The sequence below is a fragment of the Corvus kubaryi genome, unplaced genomic scaffold, assembly GCF_017639235.1.
Source record: "Corvus kubaryi isolate FWS band 111438036 unplaced genomic scaffold, C.kubaryi_AGA036_p1.0 37249, whole genome shotgun sequence".
NCBI lineage: Eukaryota > Metazoa > Chordata > Aves > Passeriformes > Corvidae > Corvus > Corvus kubaryi.
This window is the reverse complement of record NW_024581072.1, coordinates 195,818-214,277: the sequence shown is the minus strand read 5'-3', so window position 1 is coordinate 214,277 and position 18,460 is coordinate 195,818. Positions and strand designations below refer to the sequence as shown.

The 18,460-nt window shown below is 37.7% G+C and overlaps 1 protein-coding gene across 3 annotated transcripts in view; it reads right to left on the bottom strand.

The window, feature by feature from the left end:
- Window positions 1-18,460, bottom strand: part of SYK (spleen associated tyrosine kinase) — a 49,424-nt gene that overhangs the window by 14,799 nt on the left and 16,165 nt on the right. For all 3 annotated transcript variants that reach the window (XM_042023390.1, XM_042023388.1, XM_042023389.1), the window contains exons 2-6: window positions 17,208-17,660; window positions 15,592-15,752; window positions 6,536-6,674; window positions 5,028-5,109; window positions 3,911-3,957 (exon numbers count right to left, since the gene is read on the bottom strand). In XM_042023390.1, the coding sequence (XP_041879324.1) occupies window positions 3,911-3,957; window positions 5,028-5,109; window positions 6,536-6,674; window positions 15,592-15,752; window positions 17,208-17,621 (843 nt within the window). In that variant the 5' untranslated portion in view covers window positions 17,622-17,660. The remainder of the gene's footprint in view (window positions 1-3,910; window positions 3,958-5,027; window positions 5,110-6,535; window positions 6,675-15,591; window positions 15,753-17,207; window positions 17,661-18,460) is intronic.

Below are 18,460 nucleotides of genomic sequence, written 5' to 3'. Positions count from 1 at the left end.
AAACAAATGTAGTACAGGAAATCTTAGTACTAAATTTTCATCTGTATTACTGTCAAACCATCCTGAACATACCTTAAAGCAGCTTTTAAATTCAAACACATTGCCCTTTCTCCAGATCTTTATTTATAGAGTATGTTGTATATTTCTCCTTCCTCTGTCACTGAACTTTAGCCCCCTTCTCCTACCCCCAAACATATTTAGCAATGTAGATGAGTGGAAAACTTTCATGTCTGGAAGTATGACTAATGTATTGAGCAAAATTTGAAGCACACCTTGGTCATACAACAGACAATATGGTTATTGAAGCAGAAAGCACACAGGTAATACTAATTCCAAACAAAAAAAGAACAGGTGCTACATTTTACATGTGGACTTATGTTCTGTGTAAATATACCTTTAAAAGATATGTGAATATATTTTACAAGAATACACTAGTTATGTTAAATGTGACAAATCAGCATTTCTAGGGGTCACTGAGAGATCATACCTGACTATTTAAAACTATGTAGATGGAGTACTTATTGTTCAAACATTTAGACTAATGCTGAGGCAGAAACAATAAACTGAACCACATTATCAGTCACTTTAAACAGCCTTTGAACTCACTCTGATGTTCTGAACATTTTAGTAGTCCATTTGGACTTCTTATTTTCTGAAAAGATAGCTTTTTTAATTTATAGGATTGGTGTATTTCCTAGTTTTCTTCTAAAAGAAAATGTTTGATTTCACATTTAAAAGGTGTCTTTTCTTTCAAAACACCAAGGATAGCCATGCGGTCCCTGTTGCTGCCAGAAGAACACAAACCTTTTTGATGCTTGACATTCTTCATAGCTGTGATACATAAAAATTCAGTTATTGCATACTGGAAAAGGTTACCGAGTCAGCTGTTTTCTTTTACTTCATGAAATTTTCTTTCCATATTGGGAATAAATAAATACTTAGCTACAGTTTTGCAACAGATACATTCTCTAAGAGGTCAAGTGCTCCTTTGCACAAGCTGAGCATGGATGGTTCTCATTATACTTTTCCAACAAGAGTATCTCCCAGCACTTGAGTAAGCAACCACCTGTAGTGCCTTGATGTTAATACTGCTTAACTCACACGTTTGTATTAGACCTACAGATGCATGCTAAGATGAATACTTCATCAGGCATAGGGACAGTACTACTTACAGTTAGGCTGTACTCATAAAATTTAGGTCTATTATTATTACCTGAAAAACTGTGACCTAAACAAATAAAATACTGAGAAAGGTTAAGAGGACAGCTTAGGAGCTGGAGAACTGAACTGAAGACTCATTTCAAAAGCTCCTCTGCAGGTTTAAATACATACTGGGATGAAATTGACTGCAGCGAGAAAAAAGTAATTTGTAAAATGAAAGGGGTCAAAATCACCTTAAACCTGGTTATGGAGCCTATGGTGAAATGTGAGAAAAGTCCCAGTCCATGCATGTTCTGGGAGAAGCAAGAACAAGTAAGTCTCCATATTCTGCATGGGAAAATTAGCTTCAATACAGACTTTTATCATAGAGTCCTTTCTTTTGCAGAGGAAGTGTATTAGTATCACTAAAAAGGAGATGGTCCATATTCCAATAAACCTAAGCACTTTGTTACTCCAAGTTTGTTCATGGAATAATAGTGAATACTAGACAAATCTGATGTAGATTAACGTTCCTGATATAAATTTTACTCCAAGTCCTTACACACCAAGAGTTTACAGATAAATTATTTGGACAGTCTGCCTTGCATATCACCAAGCAGGTCTTTTTACCTTTTGTGCACCTTCTTAACTTCAAAACAACTTCAGATTTGGGCATGCTATCCCACTAAGACTTTGGAATAGCACCACTGTAGTTTAGACTGTAATATATATAAAAATGAAAAAAATACTGAAAAACTGGTCTGGATGGGAACACCAGTATTAGATCGTTGCTTGGCCATTTTGTTCCTCTACTGTCCCTCTTTTGCTTCTTTATTATAATCAATCCTTTCTCACAAGGCATGGTCATTCCTGTTGCCTTGCTTGGGATTGTCTCCTGCTGGACATCATTCTTCAGTGCAGTGTCAAAAACTGGTGAAAATCTTTCAGTCGAGGCCTTGCCAGTGTTGAACAAGCTGGAAACACATTGATGTTTCCCCTTCCTCTACCAGCATGGTGGTTGCTCATCCTTGTTCCTATTCTGATTCACTGCAGGCATCACATCTGCTGAAAAACTGTCTCTGCTCACCATTCTGTGATTTACATCTGACTATTAGAAGTGCAATATCTTGCACTGACTTCTACTGAGCTTCACCCTTTTGTTTTCCAGGATGTTTCTCTAATTCATCACAATTATTTTGATAGTTCAAAAATTCACTATTCCAATTTACATATTTTGGCAAACCTTTTAATAAATTAAACAAATGTGCAGTATACTAGAAATGTCAGAAACTCTGAAATGCTAATTATCATGGTGTAAATAATATAAAGACAGATTGCACATCCTCCACATAAGATTGTATTTGTATTACATATGTTTGTGGTTGTATTCATTCTCTTCAGGCTGGGTTTTTTTTTTTGTTTGTTTCTGTGTAATCTGAAAAATTGTATTTCAGGCATATTAAAATCTTCATGAGTTACTGCTTTTGCACAAAGGTATTAATGTGCAAGGACCTAGAAATATTAACAATATTTTAGCATACTATTTGCAAAATATGCACTCTCACTCTTAGCTTTGGTGACTTTCCTTCTAGTTATCATGACAAGTCTTAAGCAGTAGTAGTTAAATTTACACTTAGTGAATTTTTCGTGAATATTATGAAATGTACACAGTATTCCCACACTGAGTGTGCTTTCCTATCGCTGCAACTGCATGTATACCAGGAGATATATATTCATGTGGTCTTGTGTGCTTAAACTTCATGGACATGCTTGCAAATGGCACAGATCCGAACCTCAAGGCAGCATTTATATATTTTAACTATTTATTTTGTTTTATTAATTATTCATAATAAATATAATAAATAATTACTATTATATATATTTAATATAAAATAATAAATTTTATAATATTTTCAACAAAAAAAGGGACTGATTTTGGTTGCTTAATTTCCAATGATTGAAAAAGATACCTGATTTTCAGAAATGAAAGTATGAGAATGGCTGATCACAGGCCTGCTAGGAGTCAATAGTACTGAAATAAAGGTAATTGACCATCAGAACAACAATTTTTTTTCTATAGTGTGGGACTGCATCAAGATAATGACCTAGATGATTACATTCCAGGGAAATGATTAAAATTAACTCCCTATTTCAGATGAAATCAACTACATTGAACAAGACAGTATTATATGATTCTGTGGATGTATCACACTTCAGGTGGCTCCTCTAGTCAATGGACTTCAAGAACTTAGGTAATTATAATAGCAGGTGAACTTGCTCACTCTTCATGGAGTTTGTGAAAGAATCACCCCTAATGCAGTGCACAAGAAATGAAACCCTTGTGCAAAGTCTGATGTTAACTGCACACACCAAATACGAAAATAAATTGAACTTCCATGTCTGCTTCAGTCAGTGGATTCTCAAAGTGAACAATGTAAGCAATGTGGTATCTCTCCTCCTGGTGTTGACACAATCACTATAAATACAACCATCAAGGAGGCATTCTGCCTATGTAAAATACTGGTTTTTTCACATACATTTTATGTGTAAAAGAAGTTAACAAAATTAAATTATGATGAGCACATACAAAACACTGATGAAAGCAATACCATACCAGAATATGTTAATTTTCTTTTCAGCTCACTGTTTACAACACTAGAAAAACAAACTCACAGATGAAATAATATCCAAGAACTTGGACTCCCAGAGCAGTATGTGACTGTAAGCCTTCCCAAATGAGTGCTATTGCTATCCCACCACCTACACTTACCTTAGGAAGTGTTCCAGAAGAAGGATGAGTATTAAAACCAAGATTATCTGTGAAAGAACCAAATGTAAAATGATACTGAGCAAGGTGAGAAATTTGTGTAAGAACACAGAATTTTACAGAGGGGATCAACTGTCTAGTTTTTAAATCACATTACAGTGTTTCTCCTGGACTACCTTCTTTGCTTTTGTCTCTTATACACAGCAGACTCTGGTACTTCTGGCTACAGAGACCAAAGTATGTGCAGATCCTAAATGATTTGAAGGAGCAGAAAAAGAATGGTGGAAAAAGCATGCAGTGATTCAAAGGAGTGGAAAAAGTAAAAACTTCAGGGTTGGACTTGATGAACTTGAGTGTATTTTCCAACATAAATGGTTCTATGATTCTATTCTATTATTCTATATCCTCTCACCATGGCACTGATATCCAGCTAGAATGACAGAAGGTGGCCTTAGAGAGAGAAAACCACTTCTGGAAGAGCACAAGTTGGACACAGAACAATCAGAGGCATCTCTTTTCCCTTTTCAGTCAGGGCAAGATGGAGGACAATGTCTCCTCAGTGTGACATGACATTAAAGAAGAAACAGGATAAAAGCACACTGAACCTCACAACATTTTCCCCACCTCTTCTCCTCCTTTCCCACAAGTTATCACAGAATGCCCCTCTGACCCCCACTTTCAGCGTCGCGTGCACTCAATGCCTTGTCCTGCCCTACTCCCCCCAACACGGGAACTCACCTCCTGGGTGCATGACTCACTGCACCCTCCCTGAACTCCTGTAGCACCATTGCTCCTGTGCCTGCTTCAGCTTGGAGTAAGGACCACTGCAGTAGTGCTGGGAAGACCACCTTATTCATGTGTGTGGTCCACGTAATACGCACTGCCACTCTGAGCAGCAAAGCACATTTCTGATCTGACAATAATTTAGACCCAGCAGTAATTTGATTTGGTAGCCTTAAGCTACAGGATCTGCCTCCATCATGCGCAGTCCGGCAGATATAAACTCATTTGAAAAGTGAAAAATCTGCACCTACTTACAGGGCAAGTGGAAAAACTGCACAGATATTTATCATAAATTTCATGTCTTTTTATACATATAAAAATAATAGGAATAACTCACCATTTTCTGAGCCATGTTGTGGACAAGGAATGGTAAGAACCCTTAATAATCCATCTGGTTTGTATGAATAATGCTCAACTAACTAGTAGAATGAGAGGGGAGGAAAAAAAAAGAAATAATGAGAGTAAAAGGTATGAAAATATAAGGGTGGTATCACTAAATATATTGTCTCTTTGAAACTGTGTGCATATGTACAACAGTCGATACATATTACAACAAATGACCTTGGCATACAGCAGATCTTTACTGCACATGTTCTTTACTTTACGTTTTTTTAGCAGGGATGCATGTTTCTGAAGTAACCTTGTGGATAAATGTGGAACATGATTCAGGAATTGAATTAGTAAGGGTCAGTACTACCCCCCTGGTTCTGGTACTAAATAGCTTTTTAGCTCTGTGCAAATAATTTATTTTGATATCTTTGAGTTTTCACTCTTTTTTTTTTTTTAATTTTTGGGCATAATTACAGTGCAAGAATGATCCTAATATGCAATGCTTTATTTGGACCTCAGAATTGCAATAGGATTTGCACAGTTAATAAATGTATAGCACAAGTAGTTGTGGCCATTTGAGCTCCTGGATTGTCCTCGCCAGGTCATTTTTTACAGGTTTTCCATTTGGGTATAAAGGAGAAGGTCTGTGAGTGTAAGAGTTGCAGACATTCACAAAAATTGTAAGATAGCAAAGCTGCTTTTAAATTTCCAGTGACACCAGGAAAGAAATACATAGGACATTTACAAAAATGCTAAGAATTAATCTTAGCATTTGTAAATAATCTTAGCATTCTTTGCAAGCAAAGATTCCTATTTTAGATTTGTGACTCACTTTACTTGTTTTAATAGATTTTTAAGCAAGAGGACGTAAGAGAATTCTGCAGGGGTTTCAATTCCCTTAGTATTTTCAATTTACACAATCATTTCACCAGTATTCAGTTTTAGTATCAACTATGGCATAGTCAGCTATGGACTTCTTAACTGCCTAACCTTTACCAGGGTTCAGGCATATTTTGGTGGTAAGCCTCAGCAAGCCATGCTTTTGCAGACTTGAAGGTAGAGAATTTCAAAGCTAAAGACTGCATTATGTGTACAGCATCTTAAACCATCCCCTTTTTGCTTCTTCGAATTCTGCTGGTTGCTGTCATAAAGGACAGTAGCAAAAGACTAAACCAAGCATATGCATGATTGAATATGGTTACTTGCAAATGTAAACGGACTTTCATTCAAGAGAATGTTCAGCTAACTGAATAATTAATCACAGTTTTGAACTCAGCTGGGCTACAACATCACATTTAAAAATGATTACACTGTACAATCACACAGCTTTCTACATTAACATATATTTTCTTCGTGTATAGAAACCACACATTGGAAACATATGACAAATAACCTGCCAAAATGTGTTCATTTTAGCCAAAGACAATTGTCACAAGATAAAGCAAAACAAAGCTGCCCTGGTCAGTTATATGGAAACGTGATGACAGATATCCACGTGATATAAATTTAACAGACCTGCCACAGGGTGTCAAATCTTTTTCCATCCGGTATGGAGAGCTTTCCGGTCTTATCTCTGTCAATACGATAGTGCAGTACTTTTCCATCATTCAGTAGGCACAGGGCATAGGAACCACTGCTGTCCCTTTCTCGGATGCTGTAGGAATAAGAGAGATTTTCAGGGTTACACTTTACTAGGAATGAGCATTCTTCTTAAATCACCCTTTCCTTAAAACTTCAGAATTAAAAATGAAACAAAGTCAGCACTGCAACTTCTGAACACATTTTGTTAAGTCTTTCCTTTATTTATTAGTGTAATTAATTTTCAGATAAATTGCCTAAAGTTTCTCTTTTTTTCTTCCAAAAAGGCAACAGATGAAAACAAAAAATCAGTGATGTAAGGCACTCTGTTAGGCAGCTACAGAACACTGTGCACTGCACAAAGCACTCTCTGGGCAAATATGCATTTGAAAGCTTCTGCAGTATGGGCTTACCTCTCTTGTATCTTTTATCTTGAAATAAAGAGATAGAAGAACAGAACAGAAGATAAAATATTAAAAGAATGTCATGTGAAAATCAAATAAAGGCAACATTATTGTGTGAAATAGCTTGTTGTATGGCTGAGAATTTAAAGAAAATATTTCTGTAATCATTAATTCTTATAATTTCAGTAAAGACATTAAAGTTTTGCTGCAGATTTCACATAAAATTCATATGAAACTTCACCATGGAGAGATCATCAAACGTAACATAAAAACTTTGTCTAACACTCATAGGTAGCCAGGATGATCTCCTTCTTCCAGAAGATCAGTGAGTGCCCTCTGGGATGCCTATGAAGAATGACAAAGTTGTTTTACGTGTACTCAGGGCTAGCTGACACTGACACCAGCGTATTCTGATGACTGGACCCAGAGTGGATAGGAATTTGTTACTAGCTCCATCATAGTTGGTGCAACATTTCTGAGTTCAGAAAGAAGGCATTTTCTTTCAGGCGAGTTCCCCTGCTCAATTACAGCTGACAGTGAGACAGCAATAGAATTAGAATAAAATTCTCTGGCTTTTTTTTTTTTTTTTTTTTTATGAAAAGCCTAGATTCTGGAACATTAAAACATTTCTTGTTCTGGTGTGCACAGAAATCTATTTACTCTCCATTGAATTTCTGAACGGCCTTGAAAAGAAATACAGCAGTAATGCTCCCTAAGGTGTTAAGAAGCTTTGCTGGTGCAACACTGGTACTTGCTATAATATCTCAGAAGATTGCAGAGCCAAGTATTGAACTATTCTCCTCAGCTGACTCCCTCAAGGCTGAAGTAAAACTGTGTTTTGTCTGAATTACTCATGCACCTATTTCTTTCAAGTAGAGTGATTATTGTTGCCTAAGATGTGAACAAGACACTGGCTAAAAGGAAAGGGAAGTAGGGTCAGTTTTTATTTTCTGAAACCAAAGTAACTTGCCTAAGTCTCTAAAGCAAATTGAAACACATTGTGGTTTCTTCATGACATGTAGGTGTTTTCTTAGCATGCTGATTTCCTGTGCTGAGTGACCAGTGAAGAGCAACTAAATGCTAAAATGAAGAACGACTTTTACTTTGTCCTCTTCTGATTTGTTCTAAGCAAATAAAGCTTAGAGAAATATTTTCAGAATAGAACTAATTGTTTCTAAAACACAAACACATGGCGTTTCATTGCAATCAACTTCTGTTCAGAATAAAGCACAAATAGGATTATAAAAATGCAATGGATTGTTTCTCAGTAACAAATACCCTTCATGTTTCACATGAGGAAATGGTGGCTCCAATACAATTTGTTCTACTGAAACTGGTTCTCATTTGCAAGAGTCGTTACTCTCACAAGAAGCATCTCTTGAGAGCACAGGCACCCATGGGAGGAAAGAATCCTGATTTCTAAAGAAATATGCAACCATCCAAACAGCTCTATCACTCTTCAGTGCAGGATTTCAGCAGAGTTCAGGTTTACAAGGCTGTAGTTGCATTTCAGAGCTTTTCCTTTCCCTAACCCAACAGCTACACAACTCTGGAGCCATCTGCAGTTCAGAGACATGTCAGCTTCTGTCAGACAGCTCTATCACTGCACATCCTAAAAACACCTCCGTTCTAACACTCATGATTAATCAGGGTCCAGAGAGAGCCTTGTTCTCTTAGAGTTATGGAGCAGGTGGGTTTTAAACTGCAGTCAGTCAACTCCAGCACAACGTGGATCCCTACAAAACGCAAAACCAGGAGATACTACCATCTTTCCAAACATGTCTGAAGAGCACAAGTATTGAGTGCATTGAATTGACAGCCTAAGTCTTAGTTTTGGCAAATAGAACCCTTACTGGATGACATGGATTGCCCCAAGCCATGTTTCACAATTTTTTTTTGGTTTTTAGACTGTGGTAATGACTGCCTAGGTTAGGCTAAGCCGCCGGAACTGCAGCTGGGTAACAGTATCCAGTTTGATGTCAACAGTTGCTGTAAAAAATAGAGTCAAAGGAAAATGTTATTCAAACTAAAAGGTTGTAAATTGACATCTCTTTGAATGGAAATAGAAGTTTCACATCTTTTTGATGGTGCTGCCTGTATTACCCAGGGCCTTCACATCAGATCTGGGAGCTCTCTTCATATATGGAACTTTCCGTCTATTGAAAATAACAATTTTCAGAATGTTGAGAAATAATTTCAAAATGCCAAATGCACTCTCTGCTTTAAAGTGCTCTGAAATGAAAAACAGTTTTTTTTGTTCTTCGATAAAGACTGCTAACAAAGAAGGTCTTCATTTTAACAAAGCTATTAAAAAAAATTTTAAAAAGCATTTTAGCAAGGAAGGAAGCCAAAGCTGGCACTGAGGTATCACCCTGTCTTCCATCTCATGCTATTGCAGAGAATCACAAATGTACAGCAGAAAAACATAAAAATAATAAACACCTGTAAATAAACAACATCGTGATTTCATCCACTGAGAATAATCAGACATATGAAGAACTTCATTGAAAACAGATTTGAATACATATGTATATTAGAGAAGTGCCAAAGTTTCTAGATTTTTTATGACAAACATTTTTAAAGCAGCAGAATCAGGGATGTAGAAATTCAAACTGTTAACCGATGCAATGCAAAGAATGTTTAGGTATTGATTTTATAGTTCATGCAATTTGTGTTTGAGTACTTTTTATGGTTTTGGGAGTACCACATACATGGCAACCAACAACAATTTGGAGCATCATTGCAGACAGTGCAAATAGCTATCCATTCCCTCCTCTGGTATTTTCATTTGGAAGCAAAAAGAACAATGTCCCAATTTTTTTTGTTTCCACCTGAAAACCCAAATGATCCCTCTCTTTCTAAAGAAGAATATCCCTGAGGGTCAAAGAAATAAATTGCTATTACAATATGCCTCATTGACTGTGTAGAAAAAAATAGAAGTTGCAGCAGTGGAGAATTATGAAGAAAATAAACCAGCAAAATGCTTACTTTAGGAATGGTGTTAAATAATTCTTGTTCCTGAAACCAAAGGCATGCTAAATTTTATTGTCGGCATTGATTTGCCTTCTCAGCAATAACAGCTTTGTTGATGCCAGAGATATTGACATTGCCCACTGCTGATCGAGCCCCAGCTTGTCTGCCCTCACGACCATCTCTCAGATAATGCTATTAACAACATGGCTACTCATTATCACTTCAAAGATCTGCTGCACAATGCATATGTTCCAAGTTTGAGGGTAACAAGAAATGAACTTGGTGCCATCAGTAAAAGAATCATATAAAGAGCAAAACGGATTGACTGCCATCTTCATTTGCATCATTTCTTCTCCCCTGTTCAGTAACACATTAAAGCTGTTTCAGAAATGCCAGAACACTACAGAATTTAGGAGATATCCCAGCTTCACACTATGGCTATCTACAGTGGAACCTAAAAATTCATCTCCTGGTGAGTCTGCTGCACAGATACAAAATACTTTTTGTGGGAAGGATTGCATCACATTAGTCTATTTAGTTGACTTCACCCTGGCAGCAAAATACACCATGCTCCGCCAAACCCCTAACAAACAGCTCTGCAGCAAAACCGCACCTGCAGTAGGGATCTTCTTAGTACAGCTGTCTCAGTTAGGGACCACAGCTTTTCTTCACACATCAGACCCACTCTGCTGCTGAAGCACCCAGTGCAGAGCCTGCCTTGAGGAGCCACAGCCCTGCCACACTGGTCTGCCAGTGGCACCCAACACATACCTAACTGAAGGTCAGTAAACAGCTCTCCCAGAGTCACAGGCATCATCCAGGCTGCTGTGGAGAGGAAGACAGCACCTCCAGAAACACTGTTCATTGTCTTTATATTATCATTTATCTTGAAAAATTCTTATGATCATCTAAGCCTAGCAACTGCTTGGCACTTTGAAGAGGAACTTCATCATTAACTAATATCCCTGAATTAAGGTCACATTTAATAGGATTGTTTTCATCTTCTATGGTGTCAACAATGTCCAGTGCCTTTTATGGATAAATAATACTAATAGAATTATTTAAAGAATTCTCTACAAGGTCAGAAGAATGACCTAGCTCAGGATGCAGTCCAGTAGCAGCAAACTCCTAGAAGAAGGCAGTAATCTTAGTGTAAATATAGACTGCTAAATATACCAGGAACAGAAATTTTTGGTCAGACAAAAGACAAGAAAACTCTTACCGACAATTGCACTTCAAACATTATTTTGAAATACTGTTACTCATAGTAACTATTGTGACATACAAAAGACAGTTTAGTTTCTAGTTGCCATGGAATGCCATGATGAGTATTACTGTAACTCATTATAATGGTCTAAACTAGATTTGTTCTCTTTAATATTCTCATTACATACTGAAGACACTCATATGACACCAAAATAGTTTCCTACTTTCCTTTACACAACAGTTCATATTTTATGTGACCTACATACAGCTATGAAGACATGTAAGAAGTTACATAGACTAAACTGCTAAGCTGCAATGTCTTCACTCACAATTTCCCTAATATTGAATGTAAAACAGTATTTCTGAATATTCTTTATTCTCCACCAACTTCAGAACTTCTGGTTTTTAACACATACGCAAGATCACATGTTTGTTTAACTTAAGTGGTCATTACTGGTGATAAATCAAGATATGCCAACCCTTACCACATACCAGAGTTGTTTCCTATGTGAAACTACAGAGAAAACTAACTCTTTTGCTCAAGAAGTCATAATTTATTTTTCAACTGTTCCACACATGCATGCATGAACTCACATAGATAATATCAATGATATTATAAATATTTAACGATGCATTATCAACAAAAATACTATTACAAAATTAGTAAAATTATTACCAATATTAATAGTTTGATCTATGATCAATGTTCTCTACGAGGAAAAATGTAATAAACCCCAAAAATCTGGTGAAGAACCATCATCCAATACAGAATGTAAAACAGTGAAGTTAAGTGGGGCTTCAGGCACAAAATTCTCTATTTTCAGTTTCTTTTCAGATAATTTTAGAGATATTTTACTTCTGTTCCACTGCTATTTTTTTTTTCTCCAAAGTTTGTGCCTAGAGGGCCAATCTTACACAAACATTCTTCACAGAAGAGCTAGGCACTACTTCCCACTTCATGACATGGTTTCTGTGCTTGTGTTTGAAAACAAACTCTCTAACATACACATATATACTTCACTGACTTTTAAACCATGACAAAAACTTTAAAAAGATCTTTGAAAATTCCCTAGTAAAACACCCACAGTTAGCTCAGAATTTTTCCTTGGATGCATTGTAGCGTTATCTTTATGATGCTATTCATGGTATTTTGAATTGCAGTCAGGAAGCTTTTCTACTATTTCCATATTTAATATATTAAAAATTCTAGATTTGACAATCTTGTACTGCTGCAAAGTAGTGCTAAAGAAATCTAGATGTTACTTGTATTATTACAAAGACTTTTGTACTGGATTTTGTTTCAAGGTAGGTAGGTCAGATGGATAGAAGATTCCTGCTGTAATGAAGTTTTGGAGACCCTTGTTAAAAATATACAGAAATATTCTAGCCCTCTAACATTTATTATTTTCTCCATAATAAACAATATGGTTTTTGTCATATTCAAGCACTGCTTGTGGATTTGTTAAATAACCTCAGAGTACCTGATCTCTTTGAAAATCTAGCTTCTCAGTTTGTTCCCAGATTCCAATTGCTACCTCAGCAAGCAAACAGATCTTAGACCTTGAATGTTCTAAAGTTTTACCTTTCAGTCAGCTTCTGGGCTTGAGTATCACAACTAGTGTAAGAAAACAGTCCCTGAGAACCTACATTCACAGTCACAAATTCAAAGCCTTCAATTCACAGACGTACGGAATATTCTGACAAGCACAGCTGCTGGGTAAGTAAAACTATGCAGTGTCTGTGCCTGAAATGTGAAACAATGCACTGCTCTCACATTCAGCAGTTTTGCCGCTACTGCTTTGGTTAGCCAGAAATGAGTGGTTTATTTCTCAACGCCTGCCGAGCCAGCCCATGTTAGGCAAACCACTGCAGAGAACAATAAACCTCTCTGAATTAGACCGTTCTTTTGTTATTTGCGATGAGCATCTAAGTCTATGGGTCTGAGCATTAGAATGGCTCAGGAAGGTAAAATAACTGATTACAACACAAACGAACAACACGTTATTTCTCTTGCTGCACTGGCTACTGAACTATGGGGTAGATGAAGTTTTCTCTGTGTCTTCCCTGAGACCATAAGAGCAAATGGCAGCTGAGTGGTTACTATGGTCTAAAATGGCCAGATAGGAAGTCTATACAAGAGAAATTAATACATCAGAAAGCATCCTACAGATGCAGAAGTAGACAGTCTTGTCCTTAATAAGAGGGAACCAAGCTCAACACACTAGCAGCTCATATTATTTAAGCTCTAGTGGCACTTCTCATGGTTTAAACAGAGCCTTAAAATCAGCATTTTCTCCTCAATGGGTTTCTCTACCTGATATGGAAGCAGCCACCTGAGTTCCATCAAAACTAAATAAAATACGGATCCATTGACATAACCAGTCCCATGGGAGAATGTCTGAATGCTCCCCCACAACTCACTGAGCACGTCACTGCAAACAGTAGCAGAAATGCCTCCTAGGCCATCTTTAGGGAACACGGGAAAATGCTGGGAAAATATTTCCAGTCAAAGCAGTAGGAACTCTCATAGAAGAATAAAAAGAGACCAATGTTTATAATAGAGGCTAAAAATGTCAAGTCTCCTAAAAAATTTCACTCCCTTACTCCAAAACCTATCCCTGTTGCTAAGAAATGTTAGGTAATGGATCTTTTTCTTTGAAGAAAAACTAGTTTCCTTTCCACCCCTCCCCCCCTTCCCCCACGTCTGCCCTTCCCCCCCTCACCCCAAAGAGAAGTACTTTGGCCACAGAGAAACCAATGTGTACCTGAGGCAAACTGGAAAAGCTGCCAGTTTTAATACATGATCATGATGCAGCTGATACAAAAATTTGATTTGGAAAGGTGTTAAAACAGAAAGCAAAAAAGCAATGTATTTTTTGGTACAAAAGCATCATTAAAAGAAAGGATTGCTTTTTTGTCTCAATTATGTATCCACCAGACCTTATGTTTAAAAAGTAGGAAAAGAAACTAGCAAAATCACAGGGCAAGAAAAAAGATGGGTTATGTGGTAATGCTGGGCTGGTAATCTGTAACAGCAACTACGTCCACCAAATCCTCTAAACCCTATGCAATAGGAAGACATCTATGGCTCCACAAATCTTTGTAACTTTTATAACAGTTTTTTTATTAGAAGTATGAGTTTGTAATGTAATGTAATGAGTTTATTACATGTTTTTGCTACACATGGCAGAAAAAGCAACTGGGTAAATGAACCTCTGGATGTGATCCCCGCCAATCGGGAATATGAGGCTGAAAATAGGCATGTGGGGCAACTTGGGTGAGAGTGGCTACGAAACACAAAAGGTTCAAGGACTGAGGGAAGGAAAGAGAGTTCAAGAAATGAGATGTCACTACAGTCAAAGCATTTGTGGTTAAGACCTCATAGGAATTCACTCTACAGGAAACATTTAAAGGAATTATTGGTTCCTGTCAACTAAGACTGAAACATGGAAATTTCCAAGGGTTGCACACACAACAGCAATTAGTATGGCACAATTATGGAAAATCAGGAAAGTGAAAGAGTTGGTACTGAAGAAGCACGTCCTTCCTGCACTTCGCTTGTGGGGTTTCACTTTGGACTGGCTCTAAAACAACCAAAGAAGGCTGAGTGCTAAAGAAGACTACATAGGTAGGTGATGAAATTTCCCTCAGAAATTACATAGCTCTAAGTGATCCTTACTTGGCCATGACTTTTAAGCTTAATTTTCTATCATTATATCAATGCTTTCTGGGTGGGGGGTGGGAATGACAAAAGATGGCTCTGTTAAAACACTGATACTTTTCAAATAAGGATTTTCCAAAAAAACCTCTTTTTTGTTAGAAGACTTTGGGTCTGGTCCTCACAAGATGACAGCTGTCAGTCACTATCCTAATGATACATTTGTGCTCAGAAAACAAAAGATCATCAGGCTGGGTAAATGCAGAGCGTAAGCAATAGACATAAAATAGTGCTGTCGAGGTAGAAGCAATTCATTCTGTTGCTTAACTAGAAAACAAATTACCACCACTGTCCCTGGGAGAACTGGGGACAGATCCCAACAGCTGCTAACACAGGCAGTTTATATATAATTGTACCAGTTTAATAAATCTCTGTACTGGGTGCAGGTCGTCAGGCTTTGACAGTGAGGCTGCAAAGGCCAGTGGCTGCCCTGGGCTGGTCACAACTGGTTCCAGAAGGCCCTGGTGGACACCCCTGCAGGTGTTTCATGCTTTTGTTATAGTTTTCCATCTTTAGTTAAGTGAGGGACTTGCTTAGGGCAGGAAGCATCACGTCATGTAAATTATGCTGAACTGGGTACCCTCGCTGTGTATGAACCACGTTTCAGGGCATAAGCTCATTTAAGATTTATTCAAGAGAACTGTACAGTAACACTGGAGGCAAACAGCAATATCACAGAAGAATGCACTCACAGAAATTTTCCATTGTTTCTTGACCCAATGAGGATACGGTGTTCTGACTCCTCCCGAGAGATCCTCCCATGGAACCATGGCATCTTCTCATGGGCTGTAGTGGCAATCAGCTTCTCCAGCTGAGGCTTCTGACTAATGATGGCTTGTTCAAGAGCATGCCCCTAGACAGCAGTAAAAAGATGGTGAAACAGTCAAACTATCTTCTGCAATAAAAGCAGAGTCTTTTGGGACTGCTTTTGGGACATCCAAAATCTGCACATACTTGTTGCAAGTGAAGAAAAGGCCCAGTAGCTGAAAAGATTTTAAACCAGAAACTAATATTTGGTAATCTAAACATCACAAAATGAGGGTTCTCCCTTTATGTCTAAGAAAAAGAAGGAAAATTAACCAGTAAATAAAAATACTGATATATCACTATTTAAACTTAAAATAAAGTCATATTATTATGCTAATGAGACATAGCTAAATAGAGTTAGTATCAGTCTGAGATTTCAAACATACCTCCAAATTACATATCCTATGGCAATGTACTAAAATAAACAAACATGCTTTGCACTGTTGCAGCACGTCTATGTCGAAGACACCAATACAAATTTTCCCAGACAGAACAGTCCCCATTTTAGTGTGAATTATTTAGAGTAATATTAACTTAGACACTTCTAACCCTGTCTTCAACCTACCACTTCTAAATTCGGCCCAGAATCTGAGGGCATTCCTCACTAATTTCACCAGTTTTTAACTAAAGTTCATCAGCTTCCCTCTAGATTGAGCTCAGACTCACCAGAAAAGATACTGCGAACATCAGCAGTTATAGAAATGTTGTGTAAGTTTCAGGCTTTCCCAGTTTGGGGATGGCTCCATATACTTTACAGTGCAGAATTCATAGGGTTATTTGCTAGCAGCAAATGAGATTAAAAATCTTGTGTTAACTTCATGAGTTCATAAAGGTAACTCATGGCATCTCAAGGTGAAACAATACTCCTTTTGCAACCTCCTATACTCGTGTTTCCATGTTAAGACTGGCTTCTTCATAGTCATTCTCAGGAAAAAATCCAACCTCTTGTCCTCCGTATGGAAAATTCCTGCTTGACCCGTGCAGCACTGAAGGTGTATAGGCAGTGCTCTGCTATGCAGAAACTGGCCTGCTTCGGGAACAAGTTCTGTTTTGGACATAATCTAAATTAGCAGCACAGAAACAAGACCAGCTAAAAGAGTAAGATGTAAAACAAGTCATCACGTCACCATGCCTGCCTGCATATGAATCTATAAAAAATCAGAATTAAAAGCAATGAAACAAACCATTTCTGATCTTGTTCATTACATGTATTAATTTTTGGTCCAAATCCGATGACATATGTTAGTGCAGAGGTAGATAAGATTATGCTAGCCCAAGACATGGTAGAAATTCTAAAGATTTAAATTTCAGGAAAACTAGACTTGTCGCCAAGTTACTGCATGTACTGTGGAGAAAAAACCCTCACTGTTAAAACTCAAACCGCTATGATTTCATTGTGAAAAAACACTACCTAGCAGCAGCAATATCTGGAAAGAAACACTGCAATCTCTTTTTCTCCTAGATCAAAGACTACTTTATGGCAAGATCAGTCTGGTTTTACCTGCAAATTCCATGTTTGCTTGACATACTCTCTGATAAGGTTCTCTTTCAAATCTTCAAAGGGTCCTGTTTTGGGTTCGACGCCTGGTGGCCGATTGAAAGGTTTTCTCAGTAGACAGATGAGGCCATCCGCCTCCTCTGAGTGATAGTTAATGAGTTCAGCAGGACTGGCGTGCGACTTGCCTCCTGTGATAGCATATGAGCCACTCAGCTCCCTCTCAATTGTATAGTGGTGAACCTTCCTTCCATGGGCCAAGGATAAGGCAAAGCCCCCCAGGTAATTTCGGCTTTGGCGGAGCAAATATAGTCCATCACTTGCTCCTCCCTGCATCAGATACTCCTCGGCATCTTCACGTGTGATATTACCAAAGAAGTATGGCAAATGGTTTGCAGGGTTTGATGTGTTGGAAGCCATGGCTTTTCTTTTCCAAGTAGCAAACCTAGAATACTATATCTGAAAATACAAAGACAGAGACATGAATATCAGTAGAAAAATTAGGATAAACCAGTAAGATGGCAGTTCACATGCAGTATGTTCACAGAATCACAGAATGATTTAGGCTGGAAAAGACCTCTAAGATCACTGAGTCCAGACTTCAAACAATCACTACCTTGCCTACAAGACCATGGCACTAAGTGCTCTCTCCAGTTGTTTCTTGAACACCTCCAGGGATGGTGACTCTGTCACCTCCTTGGGCAAAGCATTCCAATGTTTAACAACCCTTTCTGCAAGGAAATTCCTCCTGATGTCCAACCTGAACCTCCCCTGGCATAGCTTGAGGCTATTTTGGTAATGCATTTGGTGGTGATACATATGTTGACAATTTAAGAAATTATTTTAAACTGAAGATCGCATTTTTATTTTTATCTTGTTAGACGTTGTCTGTCTAAATCCCAGCAGCGCTTTTCCCACTTCCCAGCATCTTGGCTAGAAGTGGACAAAAGGATCAGTTTCTGCTTCTATTGCTGTAAAGCACATAGGAATTAAAATATGAGCCCTTCACAATAAAATGAAGCATGGTTTTAGGAAAGCAATCTGTGGAATCAACATTAAACAATTCAGGTTGTGTGGGAACAGAGTTAACAGCCCATTTATCTTGTAGCTGGCCAAAGTATGCAATGGAGGTAAAGAGCAGAAGACTTTATGGATAACTATGTAAAAAGGGAGGGTCTATAATGCAAAGGTGTAACTAAGGAGTGGGAGTCTTAATGTAGGGCCTTTTGGCACACAGCACTTTGGACTGACACCTTCCC